Source organism: Candoia aspera, chromosome 1 (assembly GCF_035149785.1).
Source record: "Candoia aspera isolate rCanAsp1 chromosome 1, rCanAsp1.hap2, whole genome shotgun sequence".
NCBI lineage: Eukaryota > Metazoa > Chordata > Lepidosauria > Squamata > Boidae > Candoia > Candoia aspera.
Window position 1 is genome coordinate 160,828,114 of NC_086153.1, and position 22,355 is coordinate 160,850,468.

The 22,355-nt window shown below is 37.6% G+C and overlaps 1 protein-coding gene across 4 annotated transcripts in view; it reads right to left on the reverse strand.

Annotated features, from left to right (window-relative positions):
* EHBP1 (EH domain binding protein 1) overlaps window positions 1-22,355 on the reverse strand; it is a 267,597-nt gene that overhangs the window by 88,784 nt on the left and 156,458 nt on the right. For all 4 annotated transcript variants that reach the window (XM_063316932.1, XM_063316921.1, XM_063316914.1 and 1 more), the window contains 4 exons: window positions 19,250-19,428; window positions 18,622-18,670; window positions 11,484-12,350; window positions 8,665-8,808 (listed from right to left, as the gene is read on the reverse strand). In XM_063316932.1, the coding sequence (XP_063173002.1) occupies window positions 8,665-8,808; window positions 11,484-12,350; window positions 18,622-18,670; window positions 19,250-19,428 (1,239 nt within the window). The remainder of the gene's footprint in view (window positions 1-8,664; window positions 8,809-11,483; window positions 12,351-18,621; window positions 18,671-19,249; window positions 19,429-22,355) is intronic.

Sequence of the window (22,355 nt, forward strand, 5' to 3'; positions counted from 1 at the left end):
GCTTCTGATTTTATTTGAAGATGGATTGCTTGGATGGTAAGTATAAAACTGGAATTTCAATTTGTACTGACAAACCTCTGGGTATTAAATTCTAAAGGCACGTAGAGTAAATAAAGAACTGATGGCTTGATTAGCTCTTGTGGTGCAATTGAAGGAGCTGTCTCTCTCACAGATTCTCCATTTTGAGAAACTCTTTGATCTCCGTTCAAGTCAATTCATGAACATCAACTGACAAGACTGCATGAAACACCCTGATGGTTAGGCCCAAACTCATAGCAAACTATTTGGTTTCATTAAGGCTTCTGGAAGAAGCAGCCACTGACAACTTTGGATTCCGAAGCCAGCAGGCAAGTGACTATTTTAACATTAATGCCCTGCTAAAGGAATAAACCTCCAATCAGTGAAGTACGATCACCTCTACCTATTACTTTATAACATGTAAGACGACTGAGTAGCTATAGTATAATGGTTTATTCGTATATTAGCACAAGCAAATATGAAAACATCCACATCCAATCTCCTGCACATAAAAGGATTTCTGTTATTATAACAACATTTTTTGTTTAAAAATATCCGATTCTTATTCTCTGTCTCTTCTTAAACAGCAACAACAAAAATAGAACCAACATTAGATTTATACCATGCAAATTATAGATAAAGAAAAACATGTCTTTTCCAATATGTGGAGCTGCTGAAAAACACTGTGTTTACTGACAGAAGACACATTCTGACTGATGTCCTATAAGAGATAACACAGATTTTTCCTGCCACCTATTTTTTTCCCTGAGTAAAAATGTGTTGGATAGGATGTACATTTAGGAAATTCCAGCTGAATCTTATGATATACCAGGTACCTGGATTCCCCACCCAGTTGATTAGATTTTTAATCATTAATGCTAAAATTCATTTTACTAAAGTCTATGCTAACATCAAAAATAAACAAAAAGTCAATAGCTCTATTTGGATTTTACTAGGCCAACTCAAGGCCTCAAAATAATGTTCACTTTTTATTGCCAGCTTATTTTGTTATCTTGAGTTGACAATTGTTTTTCTTTTTCCCCTTAGGACAAACACAAACTTCCCCTTAGGGTGAAACACACAATAAATAAAAACAATAAATAAAAACAAACAAGAAACAAAAGTACTTTCTGAATGATCACTCCATTTAGCTGTTTACATTAAAGTTTTCCTTGCTCTGACCTCCCCTGAAAAAAGAAAAAAGTTGATGTTTGGAAGAATCCCACTTCAAAGACTTCATTTTTGCCCCAGTTCCTGTCAGAAACCTTAGAGTAGAAAGTCACTGCAATGCTCTGGCACAAAGAATCCCTGCGGCTAAAATCAAACAAAGCCCAATTAAACTAATCATAACGACCCAGTGAACACAAGGAAGCTCACCTGGTATTTCTGGACTTCTTGTGTGAAATTCCCAACTCTACTTAGTACTTGGTACTATAATTACCCTGACCAAAATACTGTGAAATTACTGCTCTGATCTACTAATGGCTGCAAAAATCAAGCCGCTGTGGTTTGATTCCAAGGGGCTGTAGCAAGGTGGCGCAATCCTTTTTGACAAAGATGACAACTTCTAAAAAAAAAAATTGAAGGGGGGAAAAGGAAAATTAATGGGATGTGGGTTACATTGCCAAAGACTCTTCATTAATTACCAATTTAATCACTGCTGGAGGCATGACATTACAAAATCTGGCTGAAAGTTCTAATAGATTATGAAGACCACCTAAGTAGAGTGACCAAGAAATGTACAAAACAATTAATACTGTTTCAGCGCTATCAAAGAAGCTCAGATTATTTTACATCAAGTGAAGCAAAAGAATTAGTAGCTTCACAGTGCCACCACTAGGAACTGTAAATACAATGGCACACAATTAGTAATGCACATGTGACTTTTCGTTCAAGGCAAAGCACATATCCTTGGGAAAGCCAGAAACATGATAAGGAGAACAAAAGAAACATTTTAAAATGAAATGAATAAAGATTTAAACTCTACTGTCATGCGTGCTGAGAAATGCAATGAAACATATGGCTCTGGGATGAACTGAAAACAGCCACGCAAAAACATTTATGGTCATTAGCTGCGGTACAAAAGAGCATCCTCAGTGCTTAAAAAAGGAGGGGGTTCCCACAAAACTGATCTTTTGGAAACAGAGATCACTTCCTTCCCAGTCTTTAAAGCACAGAAAAGAAGAAAATATGTGAGCGTTAGAGCTAGGTTAGCGGGCTTCTGCATGACCTCACTTCGAAACACACTGCTAAACTGGCTGGGTGTTTTAGTTATTCTCAGAGGCTAAGTACGGTAGAAGTCAAACAACTCACCCTGTTTGATGACAAAACAATTTATGATGGCTACGACCTAAGTAATAACAGCTTTGCTTATTTTCTATAAAATTGAAACAGTCAGCTGTAGTCTGAGCTTCTACAGCGGATCCCAACTACATGTAAGTGGTTTAATATTAAACATTTCTTTTCATTCTACATACACCCCCCCCCCCAATTATGGCATGTACATGTGGGAGTTATATGTGCCAAGCTGCATGTTTGTAAAGTATGCATTTCATGCTCCCTCATATCAGTCCCCCCAAACCCAATACAAACAATAAATACACCATCAGACAGCGCAAAAATTCCTAATACTAGAAACCCTCTTCATTCTTCGATACAACATTAGTGTGAGATCACTGACTTACTTTTCCCTCAGTGAAAATGGATTAGACTATACATATGACTATTAATATGTATACATATTACTGCTTTAATCAGAAATAGGAATACACTTTTTATAAGTGTTCCTCTACAGAACTTGTTATTTTCTCTCACTTAAGACAACATAGCAGAAAAATGTCATAGTCATAATTTAAATAATATGGTGAATACTTTTATCAGCTTAAACCAGATTTGTCAGCTTTTTAGGGCCTATTTGGAAGACAAATATGGCTAATAGCAAGTAAGTTATGAGCTCTTAGGGATTATCAAATAATGTTTTTAACAATTAGGTGGTGATAACTGCTTCTTTTGTAATCTAAAGGCAATCTGGCGATCATATTTAAATCAGTCACAATTACCAGCATGATAGATTAGACTTCCAACCCTAAATCAATATTTTCCAATTACCATCAAAGGGCCAAGGTTGACATAATATAACATCTTACCCATCGATATATTTAGAAAGGATATAAAATCTGTTGTAGGTTTAACTGATAGCAGCCAGCCTTATTCTGTTGCTTTTCTCATTTGTTAGAAACAATTTATTGATAATCTAAGTCCCAGTAATTTAAGAACTCGGGAGTGCTTTTAAAAAGTTATTTAAAAAGAGTGCTTTTACCTTCTAGATAAGGAGAAATATAACTTCTGTTAGAAAATCTGCAGCAAACTAAAGTAAAAAAGTTTATTCTGATTTTTGCTTAAATCTAGAAATATCAAAACCACAACTGAAGTAGGTTCATTAAGACCTATCTCTTGTTTCTCTCTCAAACCATTTTTAACACATCTTCTAATGAAGCCCAAATGATCTTTATACAATGGAATGTACTGAGCTGTTTAGGCCTTTTCTGCTGTAAAATTCATGGTAATATAATTCATTCCCCAAATATAAATTATATTTTGTTTGTACAGTAGTGATCATAGCTTTGGGACAAAAACTGAATTGAACCAAAAACAAGAGAGCTGAATATAATGGATATATCAAAATGTATTTTTGAAGTTTATTAATAAACATAATCTACACTGAAGAAAAATAAAGTTTATAAAACATTTCATTTATAGAAAATTGTTTTCTATTGATTTATGAATGCTATCATTATTTCTGAATCACATGAGTCAGTTTGTGCATTAAAATGTTTCCAGTTGACTATTAAAAATCTTGCTATTTCTAAGAGCAGAAAATAATACGTAAACATATTCACACCTGGAGTACATTTTAATAAATGTATATTAAATATACATTTGATCTAACTGAAAAAAGTCATTTGAGCAAAAAATATAAAGAAATATTCAAATTAATGACTTTTAGCATAAGCCATACTTCCATGTTTATAAATATCTGTATCCTTTCTTATTAGCATTATATGCTTCCCTAGCATTTTAATATTTAATATTTATTTTTACTTTCCAAAACTATTATGAAGTCTGATCATAAATTTGCTCAGTATGGAAATACTTTGCTCTAAATGGTGCACTGACACTGTGAAAACAAGCATTCTGCTTAAATTTCAGAATACAAGCACAGTCATTCCTCCCCCCCCCCCCCCATTTCTGTCTGTTCCACTAAAGTTTTGTGAGTATGTTTCTGGAAGCTTTGGGATTCTGCAGAATATGAAGAAGCTTTACTGAGTTCTACGAGAAGACAACCAATGAACAAACTTCCCTAAAGAGTTTGTACCCCGCATACCTTCCAATATGTGATTGCCAAGGATCTGGGCTATGTTCCAGTTCATGAGCTGGCACTATAGTGCCTGTGGCTCATTAGCATCTCCAGGCTTCTTTTGCCAAAATGGCAAAAGCAGAGCTGTGCCATAATGCTGCAGTTTCTACCCCTTTTGCACATACAAATGAGGCAGGGATTATCTTGTGAAACTGTGACGCTGCTTTCATCATTTTGCACTTCTTGCTGCTATGGACTGTCGTAACAATGCCACAATCTCCAAAATTAAACAAAAATGATTTTAAATGGCACCAATTACATAAAATTGCTAATTTTTCAAGAAGCATCTGGGATGCCTTAGGCCTTACAAGACCGTTGATCCTAGGTGATAATCTTTGTGTAGGGGCAATGTCTAGACCCAATAGGTCACTACTCCCTCAAAGAAAAGTCTTTATGTTAGAGGTTCCCTGGTTCCAGAAAGGTAAAAAAGTAGTACTTTATTTTAAGTTGATGTTATCAATATCCATACATAATATGCTGATGTTGCAAAATGATCAGGCAATTGCTGGTAAAATGTCTATCTCTCCTTGCAACATTAGGGGCCCTAAGAATAACATAGTGCCCTTTGACAGGTAGACATCTTGGGAGGGATATTGTCAATCAAGAAGAGCATCAGGTTTGGTGTTGGGAAGAAATAATACAAGGTGATTCATAAATTAACTGTCCAAACAGACTGAGAGTTTGTTTGCATTGTGCTTTTCTATTTTTGTTACTTATGGCATTTATACAATTTGTTTTTGGTTGTTGCTATGAAGAAAAAAGCCTATCCCATCTTCCCAAACTGGTGATTCAAGGATAGGAACTAGTCATGCTTCCACAAAATTGTGCTGTGCACCTCAGCCTCTCTGGTTTCCCACCTCTCCATTGTTCTTTACATCTAAATGCAACAGTAATCGTGAGCATGCATGCAGATGTTTTTCACATCTATGTCTAACTTTTATACTTTGCACCAGAGTTCTAGAATGATAAAATAGCACAATAGTTGATAACAATGAAAGATGTCCTGTTCTAATAACCAAATAAGCTGTCATTTGTAATAAAACTTCTAACAATACTGTAGGATCCACACAATCATCTTAGACTGAATCCTCTGTAACGGACTTGATGCTAGAAAGCAATAACATGGATGGTATCTGATAGAATACTAGTCTGCAGGTAGATTATCCAACTACGTACATACAGAAGAAAATTCTTCTAATTTGAGCACAAAAAGAAAAGAAACGGGCAGAGATGAAATATGAAGATGAAGAACACTTCTACAGAGGAGGTGTTTGTCTTTGCAACACAGACCTCCTTTCTCCACACACACACCTGAGGACAGGTCTGTCTCTTGCTCAGCATTAACAGCAGACATAAGCCATCATCCCAGCATCAAAGGGTCTTTGCTTTCACAAAGAGGGAAATGAACTTCGATAAGCACCGCTAGTTATGCTAGGCTACATTTTCACTACTAGTATCAGCCATTTTAAGATGTTTTAATTGCCTTTAGCTTGTCCCAGACAGGTAAGCAACTCAAATACATTTTGTGTGATTTTATAAATGCAGACCCAGGCTTCTGTGGGAGAACCAAGTACTTGGAATAATTTTGAAACTGATAATGTATTGCCTGTCTCTGAATAAAGAAAGACCGCTGAAAATCGTGACAGCCACAGAACAAAGCAGATCTTTTTTTTTCTTCAAATAACTGTGTTCAATTACATCATTCCTGGTTAGGTAATCACTCCTTCCAAAACACTGAACTATTCTGATGATGATGAGTGTGCATGTGTGAAATGTTTAAAAAGATAAGAGGAGCTGAACAGAAAAGGAAATAAGTGGATGACTAGAAACAACTAAATCTAACTTGGCTGAATGACACAGCCAAAGGAACTGTTCATTTAGTATTTCCTGGAGAGTAATCGGACGAAAGGCCTCAAGCCTTTCGTGGATCCTGTAGATGTGGACTAGGAAGAGGCGGGCTAATTGTTGAGCAGACGGAATGGAGGCACATGGAATGTGCTACTGATCTGAATGCATTAATTAATTCAAATGCAACATTCTCATTCACTCACTAAATGCATTTATGTTTTAAAGCCTCCAGGTACTTTACAAAATATATAACACATTCATAAAAATAACACATCAGTTCTAACCATTTTTAAAAAGAACTAGCTATAATAAATTGAAGCCATAGGGTAAACAATAAAAGTAGCTTATGTAATCAAAAAGTAGCACGCATTATATGAAATTCCAGTTCTTTAGGCCACTTTTGAAGCTACAGAGTGAACCACCTATCTCCTTTTTGTACCGCATTTTACAGGACAGAGGTTACTCATAAGAAGGTGGTGCCTCTAATAAGCCCAAGAATATGGGCCAACAAGGAGGACTCCTAATATAATCTTACCAAATGAGCAGATTCATAAGGGTACGCCTATGTTGGACCCAAACATAGGACTTTAAAGGTCAAAACCAGCACTTCTGTGCTGTCCATTTAGTGCCAAAAAAATTCATTTCCCATGTCCTGAACTAGATGAAAGACTACCCCAAGTGAAGAAGTTTGCCATAGTCCAGGCAGGACTGTATGTACCAACCAAAGCTGTTCAAGGTACTCCTGACTCCTCCTCCTCCTTCTCCCTGTTCCTCCACAGACTTCTAAATGCCTCCATAGTCACTTGACCACTTTTTTCTCACTAAATGATCATGGAGTTACCACGCTTAAGTACATTTAGTTCAGCTTGGCATGCATGTTGCTCCCCCACCCACCCATGAAGAGAGAGAGAGACACTCAACTTTGAAACATGTACTCTGTGATTTCTTTTCATAAAATAGCAAATGAGCATCTCTGAAAAGTAAATAAATGGGAAATAAATGTTTCACTTTAAAAGTTTAAAGGTAAATTGGAGTAACTGTGCCCAGAGCTTACAAGAAAAAAAGACTATTATTCTTGAATAATTTTAATGATACAACCCCTCTCCCCCTCAGCTACCAATAAAATATATCACAGCACTGTAAACAAAAATCAGCAAATATGTATTCCCTCCCAAGGGACAAGGTTTGTTGCAAAGGCGGGTATGCGCACAATTAAGGAACACAGAGAGTGCATAGTGGGTGGGGGGGAGAGACGTTGGATAATTGTTGAGATAAGGAATACTGCAGAAAGGTAGTCCATCATGAAGTTCAGTAACTAGATGATAAAGGCTGTAATTTCATAAGTTACATTCAACACTGAATATATTAGGATATTATTCTGCAAGTGTTTTGGACTCCAGAACCACTTCAGCACATATCATGAACTCTTGACTGTTAAAGGGAACGAAACAAGAATATAAACCTAACCATCTGCCATCCTAACAAAATTCACAAAAGCTAGATTCCACCAAATTATGGCCCAACTGCATGGAAGGGAAATATTTTCCATAGATAAAAATTATTGGTATGAAGCCAGTAATGAAAAAGATCCTAACAGTTTATACCCAGAAAAATTCTAGTCAAGTCAAGACAAGACAAGACAAGACGGGTAGGACTGGGCAAGGTGATTTACCCCAGCAAATACAAATCAACTGTTTTCTGAAAGGTTTGAAAGAACAATTTGGTCAAACTGCCGTCACTAGCAAAATGAGTGCTGCAGCACTCACACAATTTCTCATGTGCAAATGGTTAGAATTGCAAAATTACAGCACATAATGTGACACAACAGGCAACCTCTGCTTTGGGAAGGATTGCATAAAAAATTAATTAGCTTTAATCTCCAGAGATTACAGTCCCCTCCAGGTCACCACTGAGGTTACTGGTGGAGCAATAGGCAACTGCAGCTGCCTCCCCATTGGACCCAGGTTTGCTTAGCCATCAGAATAATTCATTCTAACGATAAAAGGAGGGTCACTGGGACAAACAGTACTGGGTGAAATGCTGCAGCATGACAGATAACTTTGCCTTTCATCTGTCTAGTATCTTAAATCGGCTGGCACTCAAAGAGCACAGCTTTCAATGGACTTGCGATCGTTCACTGGCCTCAGTCAGTAGGGAAATAATCAGGTCTTGGTAGGAGAAGAACAATGCTCAGCACTGGTAGGATGGGGAGAATCACCCATAAGTAATTCTCTGCTGCCATCTCCACATTTGGCTGTACTGGTGTGTTGCAGCCAGCAACAGTACTGCTGCTCCCTAACCAAATACACATCCCCAAATCCAGACACACAGGTAAAACCAAAGACACTTCCATATGGGTCACAATAATAAGCTTTTCTTACATCAGTCAGTTGCTTAGAGCGGCCTGGGATGGTTGAGCCGGAGAACTGCCTGTTTCCTGACTTTAAAGCAGCATCTTTTCTTGCTTGTTCAAGCAGGACTCTTGCACGTTCTTTTAGCTCTTCCTGTCTTGATAACATTCGTTGCTTCAAAATACATAAAAGCCAAAAAAAATGTCACATTGAGAGACACACAAGCCCCAACTTAGGCTACCTACCCCGTGGTACAGTACTGCTCTGCTGTGAAAAGCTGAGACACTCCAGGCAACTTTCCAGGAGAAGTAGAAGACAGAAGACCAAGGAGCAGCAAGAGAGGTTGCTTGTGGTGGCTTAGTCTGCTTTAAAGCTTGAGGACCATATCAATTTCTACAGCATGCAGAGGACCACATTCCAAAAGCAAACAAGGCCAGGATCCCAATTTTTTAGGGGAGAACTATGTTCAGAGCTCCACTAGGGTGAGATGAAGCTGCATGCCTTTATTCTGTGCCTTAACTACCACTACCCAGCCCCCAAAGAGCAATTTTCTGGGACTTATCCATTAAGGGAGGGTTCTGGAGATTATGAAAGGGATGCTGGTGAGCTGCATGCAGCTTCTTGGCTGCCCCACCTAATCTATGACACATTATAAAGATCCACTAACTGAAAACCACTGCAACCATGAAGAGGCTGGGCCAAGCCCAGAGCAAAAGAAACTTTTAGATTAGTTACCCCTTCCCATCTGGCCTATGTCAGGAGTAACCCAACTGTAGATTAGCAGAGTTTTCACAGGGCAACAATGCTCCTTCTAGACTCCCAAAAGGAGCCCAACCATTTGTAGCCTTCTTGCGCTGCACTGGACTGGCCCTCCCGCTCCTCTTGCTCATCAGTTCAGCTTTGTGCTAGGTCAGGAATGTACTGCTTTGCCCTCAAGCAAAAGAGTGTCTGTGGCAGCTGCAAGAATAGGTGCATGGAGTAGTTGCTACAGAATATGTTAGGGAGTCATCTCAATGTTAAGGGAAAAGATCTCTCTGGTTACATTCTCTTCCCCTTTTTATGACATACTATAACAAAGGAAGTTGCCAGAAGAGCCTTCTAAGGTTTTTGGTAACTAAATGTTAGGGAAGTTGAATATACTAACTATTTATTATGGAAGTTGAAAATATTAACTAATACTAAGTTAATGAAGACTGCCCAGTGGAAAAGTTGAGTGGTACAACGTCTTGACTTTCTGCACCAGAGGTAAAGAAAATAGATAGACAATAAAGAGAATAATCACATAATAATTAATAATTAAAATGAAGCTGATGGCAGCTGGTTACAAAATAAGAGCGAATATCACATATTAAGGACATCACCTAGTTAGAATCAAACCCTGACTTTTCAGTTAAACATTTGAATCCTCCTTCCCCAAACAGTCTCAGTTTTGGTTTTTGGTTTTTTTACATATGCAGTGCTTATCCAGAAAGATTTATGGGCAGGAATTCTGCTGGCCTTGCACTTGTCTGAGACTTCATTTTAAAATGATTTTATTTAAAAAAACGAATCATGCAATATTAGATATAGCACTATTAGATGTTCACACTGAAGATTTGGGACAAGAGCAAGAAAAATTCTATAAGCAATTTTTCTACATGCAATCACATCTTGGAAACATGGGGTGGACCACTAGAATTGGACAAAGAGACTGGGGCCCAGTGGTGTTATGTAGCCAGTTTGGTTGGATTTGTTCCAGCCAGTTGTTTCAAAAGTCAGTTTGACAAAATTCAACAGCCAGATAGGAGAAGTGAGTTGGGAAAGACAGGCCCAGGGGCATGCAGACTCCAGGAAGGGAGAGCATTTCTGGTTCCCAATCAACCAACCTTGGGGACCACTTGATGCCGAGCCACCCAAGAGATATGAGGGTGGCTTCCCTTCCCAGTTGGGGACGGGGCTCTGTAGACTGCATCTGTCCCCTTGTCCTGTATCTCTGCTCTCTGGAGCAGTTTCATTTCAGAACTAATCTTCTGCTGAGCTTCTTGGGTAGGGGGCAATCAGAATTGTGGGAGCAAATAGGAGGCCTCCATTTGGTGGGAGAATGGAGGAAGAGCCGCATTCAGTTTGCAGTCCTATTTATATTTTCATGGGATTAAATTCCATGGCATCTCATTGGACCCTTTTCCTAGAAGACCTGAATAGGTCAGAATGATTGTTGGAACCAGTTGTTGTCTTCTCTAGTAACATCTGTGCTGAGGCTCCATTTGTATTTCAGAGTGCAAATAGCAATCCCCCATGCCAATCTAGTATTTTACAGGGCAGACAGGGATATCAATAATGGGTCTTCTATAACACTGTGAGAGCCAGTTTGGTGTAGTGGTTAAGGTATCAGGCTAGAAACTGAGAGACTGTGAGTTCTAGTCCTGCCTTAAGCACAAAGCCAGCTGGGTGACCTTGAGCCAGTCACTTTCTCTCAGCCCTAGGAAGGAGGCAGCAATGGCAAACCACTTCCGAAAAACCTTGTGAAGAAAACTGCAGGGACATGATTGAATGGATAAAAAAAAATACTGTAATGTAATGAATCTTTCCCTTCCCATTGGACTAAGACAACTGTAGGCTGGATCCAGATTCATCACCTGGGGAAATAAGTGCTCTTTTCACGGAAGACTTTTGACCTGGGTGAGGAACCTAACTAGTAGATATTTTTAGATCCCCCTCCCGCTGTAATCTCTTTATCTATTGCTGAAAATTGTCCCTTAACCTCCCCTAGCATGAGAGGTATTTGGATGAAAGGAAATGTTACTGAAATTGACTGCAATATAAGCTGTAATAGAAGTTATAATATTTTGAATATAGTTCTGATTCCTTACCTGTGCAGTTTTTGCAGGCAGATCTGTTGGATGTATCACTGTTTTGGCCTCAAACTCTAGGTTAGCCTCCACTTGCATATCTAATTTTTTATTAATATCCACATCCCTATTGGAATATCCAGACTGATTTCCCATTTCTAAGGCTGTTTTTTCAACAAGTAATGCAGAATCCAATTTTCTACTTTCTCTAAGGCCGAGGTGCTCCTGTTTTTCAGGTTCTGAGCAACAAATGGCAGTGTCTGAATCCTGATGTCCTTTTTTGTCAATATCCTCACCTAACGTTGGAAATGGATCCCTTTTTGGATCACTGACCTGCATGAAATCACTCAGGTCTAGAGTATCAGCTTTGAGTAGCTTTTTCCTTCCCAATAGGGGCTGTGTTTGTGCTGTACTGTTGTTTCCAGGTTCCGCTATTCCAGAAATCCTCCCCTGTTGTTTCTGTTGTTGCTCTGCTTCACCCGTAGTCCTGTGAGGAGGAGGAGGAGAGGCCAGATTTCGTGGCTCACCTGTATCTTGATGCTCTCTGTCTGGCTCTATAACTCCACTGTCATTTACAAATACCGAGTCCTCCTGGAAAACAAAGCCTGATTGCTGCAATTCTGGCTCTCGTTTTAGGTCACTTAGTTCTGCATAGAACTTTTCCTGGTCAACAGAGCTGTTTGTGTCTGTTTCATAGTTGCCCACTTTGTATGTGCTTTTGCTACTGTTCTCCTCAATCTGAACCACGTTTAGCTCCAGTCCACTGAAATGGGCCCGGATTTGATAAAGATAGGTCATAACAGTCAGCTTGTCAGGAATTGCTAGCAAAACCATGTCGGAAGGTTCAAGTAGCCGCGATATTCCTAAGCTGGCAAACCCATCATACGCCTTAAAAGAAGAAGCAAAAACAGTTAGTATTTTTCATATCCAGAATGCCTGAAAAGTATGATTGTCAGGAGATGCATTGGATTCTGAAAGAGGTTTCCTAGGATTTCACCATTCAGCAGAGTTGTTAAATTCAACTAGCATTTTCCATAGCTTTAAATGAGATATGGACAAGAAACTGCTGTCATTAAAAGTCTCATGATGCCATCAGTAAAATGGTTTGTTAGTGCTAGAGCACAATCCTAAAAACAGAACAAGTATTGATTAAAGAACTACAGTAACTTCAAAGTAGGTATGTAAATAGACTAGAAGCAAGCTTTTTTTAAATGAGTCTTTCAGTCAGAAGAGCTCAGCTCACACCTCTCCTTTCTTTAATGTTGCTATCAGGTCCAGCAGCAGGGATCAGCACACTTGAGCTGTTAGCTATGACCTGAGCCCTTTGGAGGTTCGCTGATTGATCTTGCCACTGACCCCAAGTACCACCTACATCTATCTGTAGGTCCAACACTCTTAAAAATGCCATAAACATTTTAATTTCTACACAGCAACTCTGGGATCTTGACATAATACTTTAAATGTATTGTAGGAGAATCAAAATGGCAGACACCAAAAGTACTGCCTGAATTTTAAGGCAGCTTTAGGCAGAGTCTACCTTCTAGATCAGGGTTTCTCACCAGGGCTCCGTGGAACTCTTGGGTTCCACAAGAGGTCACTAGGGGTTTCCTGAGAGATCACAATTTATTTAAAAGATTATTTCAAATTTGGGCAACTTCACATTAAAGAAGTAAGTTTCATTCTTTATTTTTAGTTATTTATTTATCACTATTTTTAACAGTGTTCTTAATGCATATATATAGGCCTACAGATGAAACTAATATAGTAATTTTGTACCTTCTGGCCTATATTAGAGCCTGAATGTGCAGGGGTTCCCCGAGGCCTGAAAATATTTCAAGGGTTCCTCCAGGGTCAAAAGGTTGAGAAAGGCTGTTCTAGATGCTCAAACGTGATGATTCAATATGAGTTTGAACAAGAAGGAACTGCTATCTTTTTGATACACTTGACTCTCTTATAAACGTGCTTTGCCTGGATAGCAGATGAGATGGTTAATCATTTTCATGGTCCGACTATTTTTAGCTGCTGGAGAACGTTAGCTGATTGATTATCTGGGAAAAAAGATGTCTTCACGTGAAAAGTATAGCAAAGGCTACAACTATTCTACCTAGCATCAAATGTTCAATGTGCAGTAGCACTTTTGTATAGAGGATAATTCACTTCTTTGTATTCTCACTTGAAATATAAAATTGCATGCTCCGATCTGTGAGAATTCAGCTAAGAATTGAGGTGACCTGGAGCGATCACAAAACAAAGATGATGTTCATTCCATTTGGGTTATATGCTCGGTAACCTTTAAAATATTGATTTTAACCAGAGTTGTTTGGTTTAAGTCTTTCATAATATCATGCTGACATTATGCTTGTAATGTATTATTGCTTTTGGAATTCCTCTTATTTCTACATCCTGATATTGTTCGTTTACCATATGCATTGTGAGCCAATTTTGACCTTGTGGAAGAATGGTATGTATGTATGTATGTATGTATGTATGTATGTATGTATGTATGTATGTATTTATTTATTTATTTATTTATTTATTTATTTATTTATTTATTACATTTCTGTCACCTCCCATCTCCCCCTAAAAGGGGGACTATATACTGTAAATTCTGTTCTCTTCTGTTCTGTTCTAATGAGAGAGAGATGCATAGTACAGTGTAATCAAAATATAAAATGCAGGATGAGCCAATGCAGATGGAGACATGAGTAGGCTCCCTTCTTGATGGCTGAGAGGCAGAGACAAAGCTTAATCCTATCCCAGTTGGTATCGCAAATTGTGCACTTCAAGGATTACTGTTGCAATAAGGAGAACGTATCTTGTAATACTGTATTTTAAATGCCTAAACTTTTCTGCCTTCTCTAGGAAGGCCCACACATACAGAGAAGGTTCACAATCTAACAAACAGAAAAAGTGACTGGGTAGGAGTAGGAAAAAACAGCAAATGCAGACAATTGACCGTCACAGAATTATATAGCTGTTTGATCCTGACATTCAACCTTCTCTGATAGAAAAATGCAAGATGGCACAATCCACCTCTCTGCACATCCACGAACTGGTTCTTGCAATGTATAGGCTATAACTTCATTCTTGGTATTATAAGTATTTGGGGTTGGTTCCAATGATGTTTTTCCGCTGGCATAATAGAATTTCTCAGCAGAATAGAACCTTCTTGCCTGTTTGGACCTATGCGGCAAATTCAGAAGGTGCACAGGCAGGTTCAGGGAAAAGAATAAAGGAAAGTCCAATAATGAGAAGACACTGGCTTGCTATAATCCTTTGCTAGAAATGTTTATTACAGGGAATTTTAAAGTGGATGTTGTTCTTTCCAACAAAGTTTAGAGTCATACAAAGTCCCACCAATTAAAGAAAGAGCCTGAAGCTGGAGAAAAAAAACCATGAACATGCAGACTGGTTTTTAAACTAAGAAACCAAGATAACAAAGATAGAAAGAAACATGATACTAATCCATTGTGGGATTTACGCTATCTGACCAGCCTTCTATTAGCCATGAAATTGCTGTCATTTAGGTTGGATTGGTTAGTTGGGTAACAGAAAACAACAGCTCATCTGTGCTGTTAAAGTCTGTCTATCCTTCGCTCCATCCATCCCTCCATCTCCCTCCATCCATCCCTATTCTTCCTTTGTAGTAGGTACTGATTAATTCATGTCTATCAAACTGTTAAGGAGCTTTAAGCTAAAAACGAGGCCAACTCTACTACTCCTATTCCTTTAAAGAATGCACTTGCATCAAGTTTTTCTAGTTTTGGAGAATCACAGCTGTTTCTCAATTTACAGTTAATTATTACTATCCAAGGCAAGCCTGGAAAAAAATAGTATTGTGTTTCAAGGAAGGTTTTACAAAAGGTACTATGGGCATGACTTCAGTTCTGAGAAAAACAGCACAAGCTTTTAAATTTTCAAAATGTATTTTTTATAATTAAAAAACTGTATGGAAACCCAGAGACTAGTCTGACTTTGAGAGATGGGGAAAACCCAGATTGGTTTGAATAATTAAAATATGATCCGAATTATGACTGAGAATTCTCAATTTAGTTTGCAACCCTGAAATTATTGTTGAACTTCCTCTCTATCCTTTCCAGCATGTAAATCCTGGAGCAAAGTAGACATCTGTGCTGTTTGTGAAGAAAAAAACACTTCCAGATTAGAGCCTGGAATGTTTACAATTGTATTGTGAACACAGAGTGATAACTCGACTGAAATATTTAAACGTGATATGCATGGATATCCCAGATGGATTATGAATGTGATATTCCCCCACCCCCCACTAATGACTAGGTTCACAATCTGGGAGTGCTGCTGTGCTGTTAGATCGGACTGGAAATTAAACTAGTTTTATTAATCTGCAAGAGTTTTTACAAATATTGCATCAGCTGCATTCCTGCAAAAAGAGAACTGTCCTGGCTCCTAGAGTACGATGTTTTTACACCATTCAAATTAGATTACAGCATTGTGTTGCACTGGGTACTATTCTAAAAGTTTGAAGATAAATTGTAACTGGTTCAAAATGGATCAGCCAGACAGGTATCAGGAACTAGCTGCTATACCAAGTGGTGAAAGAGTTTCATCTGCTACTAGCAGAGCTATCAGATCTGGGATGGAGAAATATGGATGATCATCAGATGGCAGCAGAGTGCCAGAGTTTTCTGGAAAAAAAAAGTTGGACCACAAAACCTGAATTTGAAGCAAAGTTTTAAATTCTACCTAGGTTTAAAATTCCAGATTCCATAAACCCCAAATGTTCTGATTTTAAAAAACACCCTCGTGTGATGAAAAATAAAATGAGGGTGGTATCTGTATCTGTATCTGTTTGCTTGTTTGTTTTGACTTAGCACAAATATAGTTTCTCAGTTGTTCTTTAAATTGTTTTTGCTGTTTTTGAAGAAAAGACCAGATACATTCTGAAGACAAACAAATAAATGCTGCATGGTAATTGTGATTGACAAGTATTAGATGATGGATATCAGAAGCAGGGGAATGGCAGATATCAGATGAAATCAGTGAAAACACCACGGGAAGTATTCTGAACATCTGTCTAAACACACTGACATGTTGGTCAAGATCTGACATAACAGTAAATATGCTTTTTGCCCTCTCTTTTTAGTAATGTTTTTACAGACAAGCCTAGGCATGTTTATTCAGAAATTGGTTCTACTATCAATAAAAGTTGCACTGAAAAAATTAAATTCAGGACTGTGGTTTTACAGTACAGAAATGTTTTAGGAGATAAGATGATTGTGTGTGGGTGGGGGCATTAGATTTTAATATACAGTATATTTGTGCAGAATAAGTTACATCAAAAGTTATTCAGAAAAAAATGTAATTAAAAAACAAAGTCTCCTCCACTATGGACTGAAGTTGTTTTGCCGACGTTAGCACTCACAGCTCAAGTCAGAACCCATCGAATTACATTTTCTTCCTCATGTCAACTTATGGGGCAGAACATACAGGAATTTTTAAAAATCATATTATTTATCCATTTTAATGGGTTAGGAGGAATCATTCACTGTCCAGTATACTGAATTTATTGGCAATTGTTCCCAGGGTTGTGTTCATTCCAGTCAAGGACACACAGGTTATCGGGCAGAACCGTGTGAGCCCAGGAAATAAATCTGCAGGAAGCAACTGAGTTGCTCTATAGAGCTGTCAGGCAAAGGGTTGCAAAGTGATGAAAGAAAATATACATGCACAGACGCATACAGCATAGCAAAAACAATTGCTTCTTTAATAAAGAGCAATGCTACATTTGAAAAGCTGGCTAAGGTTTTCAGTATTCATTCCTTTTTACTTCTAGTCACGATTTTTATAAATGAAAATGGCTGAACTGATTTGTTGATTTCACAGCATTTGTTCAAAAAGCAAACTACTAGACACTTTAACATATGATTTTAAAAATCATACAAAAGTATCCAGTTCTAGTTCAACCTTTATTACTTATTTTTCCCAAAGACTGCATATATGTTTCTGTTACTACAGTGATGACATTATTTTGAACAAAAACATTTTTATAATACAGAAAACACATATAGAATCCATAGTTAGTGTGGCATAAGGAATGCATAATTTTTCACATGAGTTTTCTATATGAAATTTATATATGGAATTTCTGAATGATTTCTGATTTACTCCCAGCAGGAGGAGGGGGAACTGAAAGAGCTAGTTTTCCTTCTGAATCTTGAACGTTGTATGATAAATCTCAAAAATTAATGATCAGTTCAAATAATAGAAAATCACACTATCTAATAAAAATTCAGAGAATAAAACAAACTGAACAGATTTGCTGTTAGTTTTGTTGTAGTCCAATCAAGTGGAAAATGAGCAATTTTTAAATGATTCCCTCTAGGCCAATGCCCTGGAATCTTACAGAAATTAAAATACGAAATTTCTACAATGAAAGTCTTAAATAGTAAAAGGAGCATTAAATACCACGTCTTCTTGTGATTCTTAGATTGAGTCTCAAACCACTGAACTCATTTCCTTTATATCAAAAGGGTATTAAATTACCTAATATTATTGAGGATTATAAACCTGGACCCAGAATACTATCAGACAATATTTCATTAATATTTTTGCCTTCTTAAAAAAATCTTGTCCCCAACAATAAAAAAATTGTTCCATATTCTGCATATGACAAAAATGCAATGCACCTTACTGCTTAGTTTAATTGACTCGGATAAAAGCCTATGTGAAGTTTTATCTTCACTTCTCCCTCTTTCTTAACTAAAAGCTAAAGTCAAAACAGAGCTTATTATAACCATACCAGTGAAGTCTTTCATATTAAAGCAAAGGCCAAGAAAGCCTTGAGTCAAGAAAATTACTGAACAATGATATTTTTATTTATAATTAAATTATTAAAGAAAATAGAATGATAAAAAATACCTACTGCTCTTTCTCACACTTTCTCTCCTTTGCTCTCTCTATTAATTAGGGACCTACAAAGATAGACTTCACATTCCAACCTGGCATTTGTCATGAACGTTACAAATCACGACAACCAGAGTTAATAATGTGTTCAGGGGGTACAGTCTGGGAGGTCTAATGGTGACCTTATAAAACAAAGTCACTCCAAAATTATTAAAAATCTGCCATGATCCAGAATTGAAGCTATATCTATTCTCCATTTCCCTCTGGTGATTCTTACCTTTTTGTTGTTCTCCTTAATGTCTTGAGGATTCAGGGACTTGTAGTCACTGAGGGGGAAAATGGCACAGTGGGTATGTAATATACTTTTATAAAAAGCATCCTTTTTTTAAACAAACCACAATATATAAGCAAATAATAATAATTTAACATAAAATGGCAATGTACAGTAACTAGCAATTTCACAGCAATCAGCAAAACTAATAGTGTGGAAAATTAAAAGAATAAATACATAAATATAAATATAGAGATTGTCTGTTTTGTTGCCTGAAGCTTTCCATCTAAAAACAGAAGTTAAGGCAAGGACTTCAGACTAGCTATGACAACCAAATTTGCTATCAGGTAATCTTTTGTTGGCACGTGAGAGCCAAAGGCTCATCTTATTTTAACACTAGCTCAATTATCATGCAACCAAATGATCTTGAAGTCGGTTGCATGCAATTAAAAAGAAAAAAAAATGCATACAAAAATGAGAAACCAGTTTGGGTTTAGAAGGAAGCCTCAGAAAGGGCACGATGCAAGGTTATTTATCCATTTCTGACCCACTCCACAAGATGGCACTTTAGAAACTGAAAATGAAAAAAAAAGTAAGTAATGGGACAGTTTAAGGGTAAAATGTTCCTACTTACATTAAGTCAGGTCTAAAGTGATGTAATATTGCACAAAAGGATAAACCATTTCTCCAGGATGTAGTGAAATTGGTGATTTTTACTCCTCGGTAGTTTTTTGTAACTTCTTTGCACCAAGCAAGCAATGACTGACTAGCATTTGGTTTTCTCCCCAAAACAGGACTTGGTAATGGGCTTGGCTGAAGAAAGAGAGAGAGAGATAAAAAAAAAATGGGAAATGCATTAAAGAATTTAATGGAAGATGAGAATTAACATTAATTGATCTAACTAGATGATTTGCATCCTTTGATGTCAGTTAAGGTCCTTCACAGCTGTCAGTTTACAATCATAGTAACTTGGAAAAAGACAAAAATCTCAAGTCATTACCTACAAGACTTAGCCTTTGGCTCTTGTCTCTGAAAGATGTATTATACAGGATTCCAACTTCATACGAGAACTGGCCAACTGCATTGATGGAAATACTAACATAAATTGCTTAAAGTCTTAAGGCACATTATTGGGTAGTTGAGTTATGCTACACACCCATATGGAGGTTGTTCAAAATCCAGTCATGTAAAAGCATCCCTGGGGTCAAAGCTGATGGTAACTTATTTCATAGGCATGTACCTGCACACACACTGACATACACACAAAAATGAAAATCAAAATATGGACAATACTATGAAAATCAAATGAAGACCCAACATGAAATGATGAAAAACAGTGTCCTTTTGAGACAGCAGTGCCTACTCTTTCAGCTTTTTAAAAAAAATTAATGTTAAAAATTACTCTTGCCTCACAGCCATTTCTTTTCAAACTTAAAAATATTTCTTACATGTGCTTAACTGGTGAGAGCTGCTCATCTGGAACGCATCCAAAACTTTTAAGCATTAGTGTAACGAAGAAGAAAAGGATGACAGTCATTCGTGAACATTAATGTGATTATTTGGCTTTGAAAAAAATTCCAGTACGCATGCATCCAGAATGCCAAACACACAGGGACTGTCAAATTGAGAGGTTAAAAAGGAATGTTATTTAGTAGTTCTCAATGGCATTATTTTAGAAAGAAATAGGTCTATCTGGACTATCTTTCAAAGACCAATGATGCCCCCACTTGACTAAAGCATGCCAGTGCTAAGCAATTAAAACTGTCAACTTCATATATATTCTGATTTATGCTTTTAGTGCTCGTGGGGCAGACTGCTTCCAGTTATTGTAACAGAAATGGTATAAAGACAATTTATCATTTTTGACTGTTAGACAAGCAAGTTGTGGTTAAATAAACAATCTCACAGATAAGGTAGAACAATACTAACTTGTATATGCCCTTCAGCAGCACAGATATACAATGCCAGGTAATTTGCAAAAATTTAATGTCATTGCTGTTTAAAGTTTTAATACTTGGATGTAGGCCTAATAACGATGAATAAGTAAGTGCAAGTAGCAAAGAATGATTGATTTCTCTAGTGATAGACACCTCATCAACAAACTCTGTAATGCTAGGCAAGCCTGCGTAAAAGTAAGTCCTACAATCAATGGGTCTTCCTATCAGGTAAATGGGTACAGGGTAAGAACCTAAAGCATCTGCAAACAGTTAGAAGGAAGCAAAGAACAGGGGAACATTGCAATTTTCTCTTTAGCTTCAAGAAGCAAAGTGTTTTAGACTTGTTCTGAGATAGGTAATGGTCCAGGGTTAACCAAGTTTGAGGCTGAGCAAAGATGTAAGTCTCCCCAACTGTCATGAGTAAGGATGGCGAGCAGGGGGCTCTCACCCAGACTGTCAAGCGCATGCGTAGCACTGAGGAACTGTTCAGCCATTCAAAGAGACACAGATCGGGACCGCCTTAACCTTTGGGGTTTATATGGCTGGGTTTTCCCACGCTTTCTCAGTTTGTTAGGATTCTTGTTAAGTACTACTAATAAATATTAGAGACCAAGTCCTCGCCTCAGTGTGTTTCCTGGTAATCAGGACACCAACTGTGCTTTAAATGAATCAACTAAGATAAAAGTTTAATTAAAGCTCCAGTAAAAATCCAAGCAAAAACATTTCTAAGTCTTTAAATGATTAGAAGCACATAAACACCCCTGGATGAAGACAGTTGTGTAAAGTATCCAATCAATATTATTGAACTTTGGTTGTTTATTCGTTTAGTCGCTTCCGACTCTTCGTGACCTCCTGGACCAGCCCACGACAGAGCTTCCTGTCGGTCGTCAACAACCCCAGCTCCCCCAGGGACGAGTCTGTCACCTCTAGAATATCGTCCATCCACCTTGCCCTTGGTCGGCCCCTCTTCCTTTTGCCCTCCACTCTCCCTAGCATCAGCATCTTCTCCAGGGTGTCCTGTCTTCTCATTATGTGGCCAAAGTATTTCAGTTTGGCCTTTAATATCATTCCCGCAAGTGAGCAGTCTGGCTTTATTTCCTGGAGGATGGACTGGTTTGATCTCCTTGCAGTCCAAGGCACTCTCAGAATTTTCCTCCAACACCACAGTTCAAAAGCATCTATCTTCCTTCTCTCAGCCTTCCTTACAGTTTTTTCACCTTTTCCCAAGTTTGTTCACTGGCTCAAGTTCTTCAGTGATATTTGTACTAATACCAGCAATAGCTTTCCTCCTCCTGAGTTATATAGTCTGGGTTCCCACAATGAATAAACCATTACCACTGACATGATAGAGTAATAATAAATGATCAGCTTGAAGGGTGATGCCTGTCTTGGAGCTCCAAAGGCTAAGATGTTCCAGTCCATATGCTTTTAGCTGAATTTCAAATGACTGATGGCAAAACCATTTTTTTAATGCCTCTATTGCAGAATTCTAATGTAAAATGAATAATTGGTTAATTTGATAGCTTCATGTCAGTGAGGAAATGAAAAGACAATGAAGTATTTTAAAACACTATCTCGTTGGATTTGCCAATTGTCTATACAAATTAACTCTGATCAGAACTGAAACCATACAAGTAAATTTTATGTGCCAAAAAAATCAGTCTCTAAGTAGTACCTGCCTAGTCTAAAACTCAGATGCAGTTTCAACATGCATTTCAACCACACCTAAGAGCATGCAAGACAGAGATTGCAATCTGTAATTACAGACATTATGAAGTCTTCATCTAGCTGTGACTTTTTTTT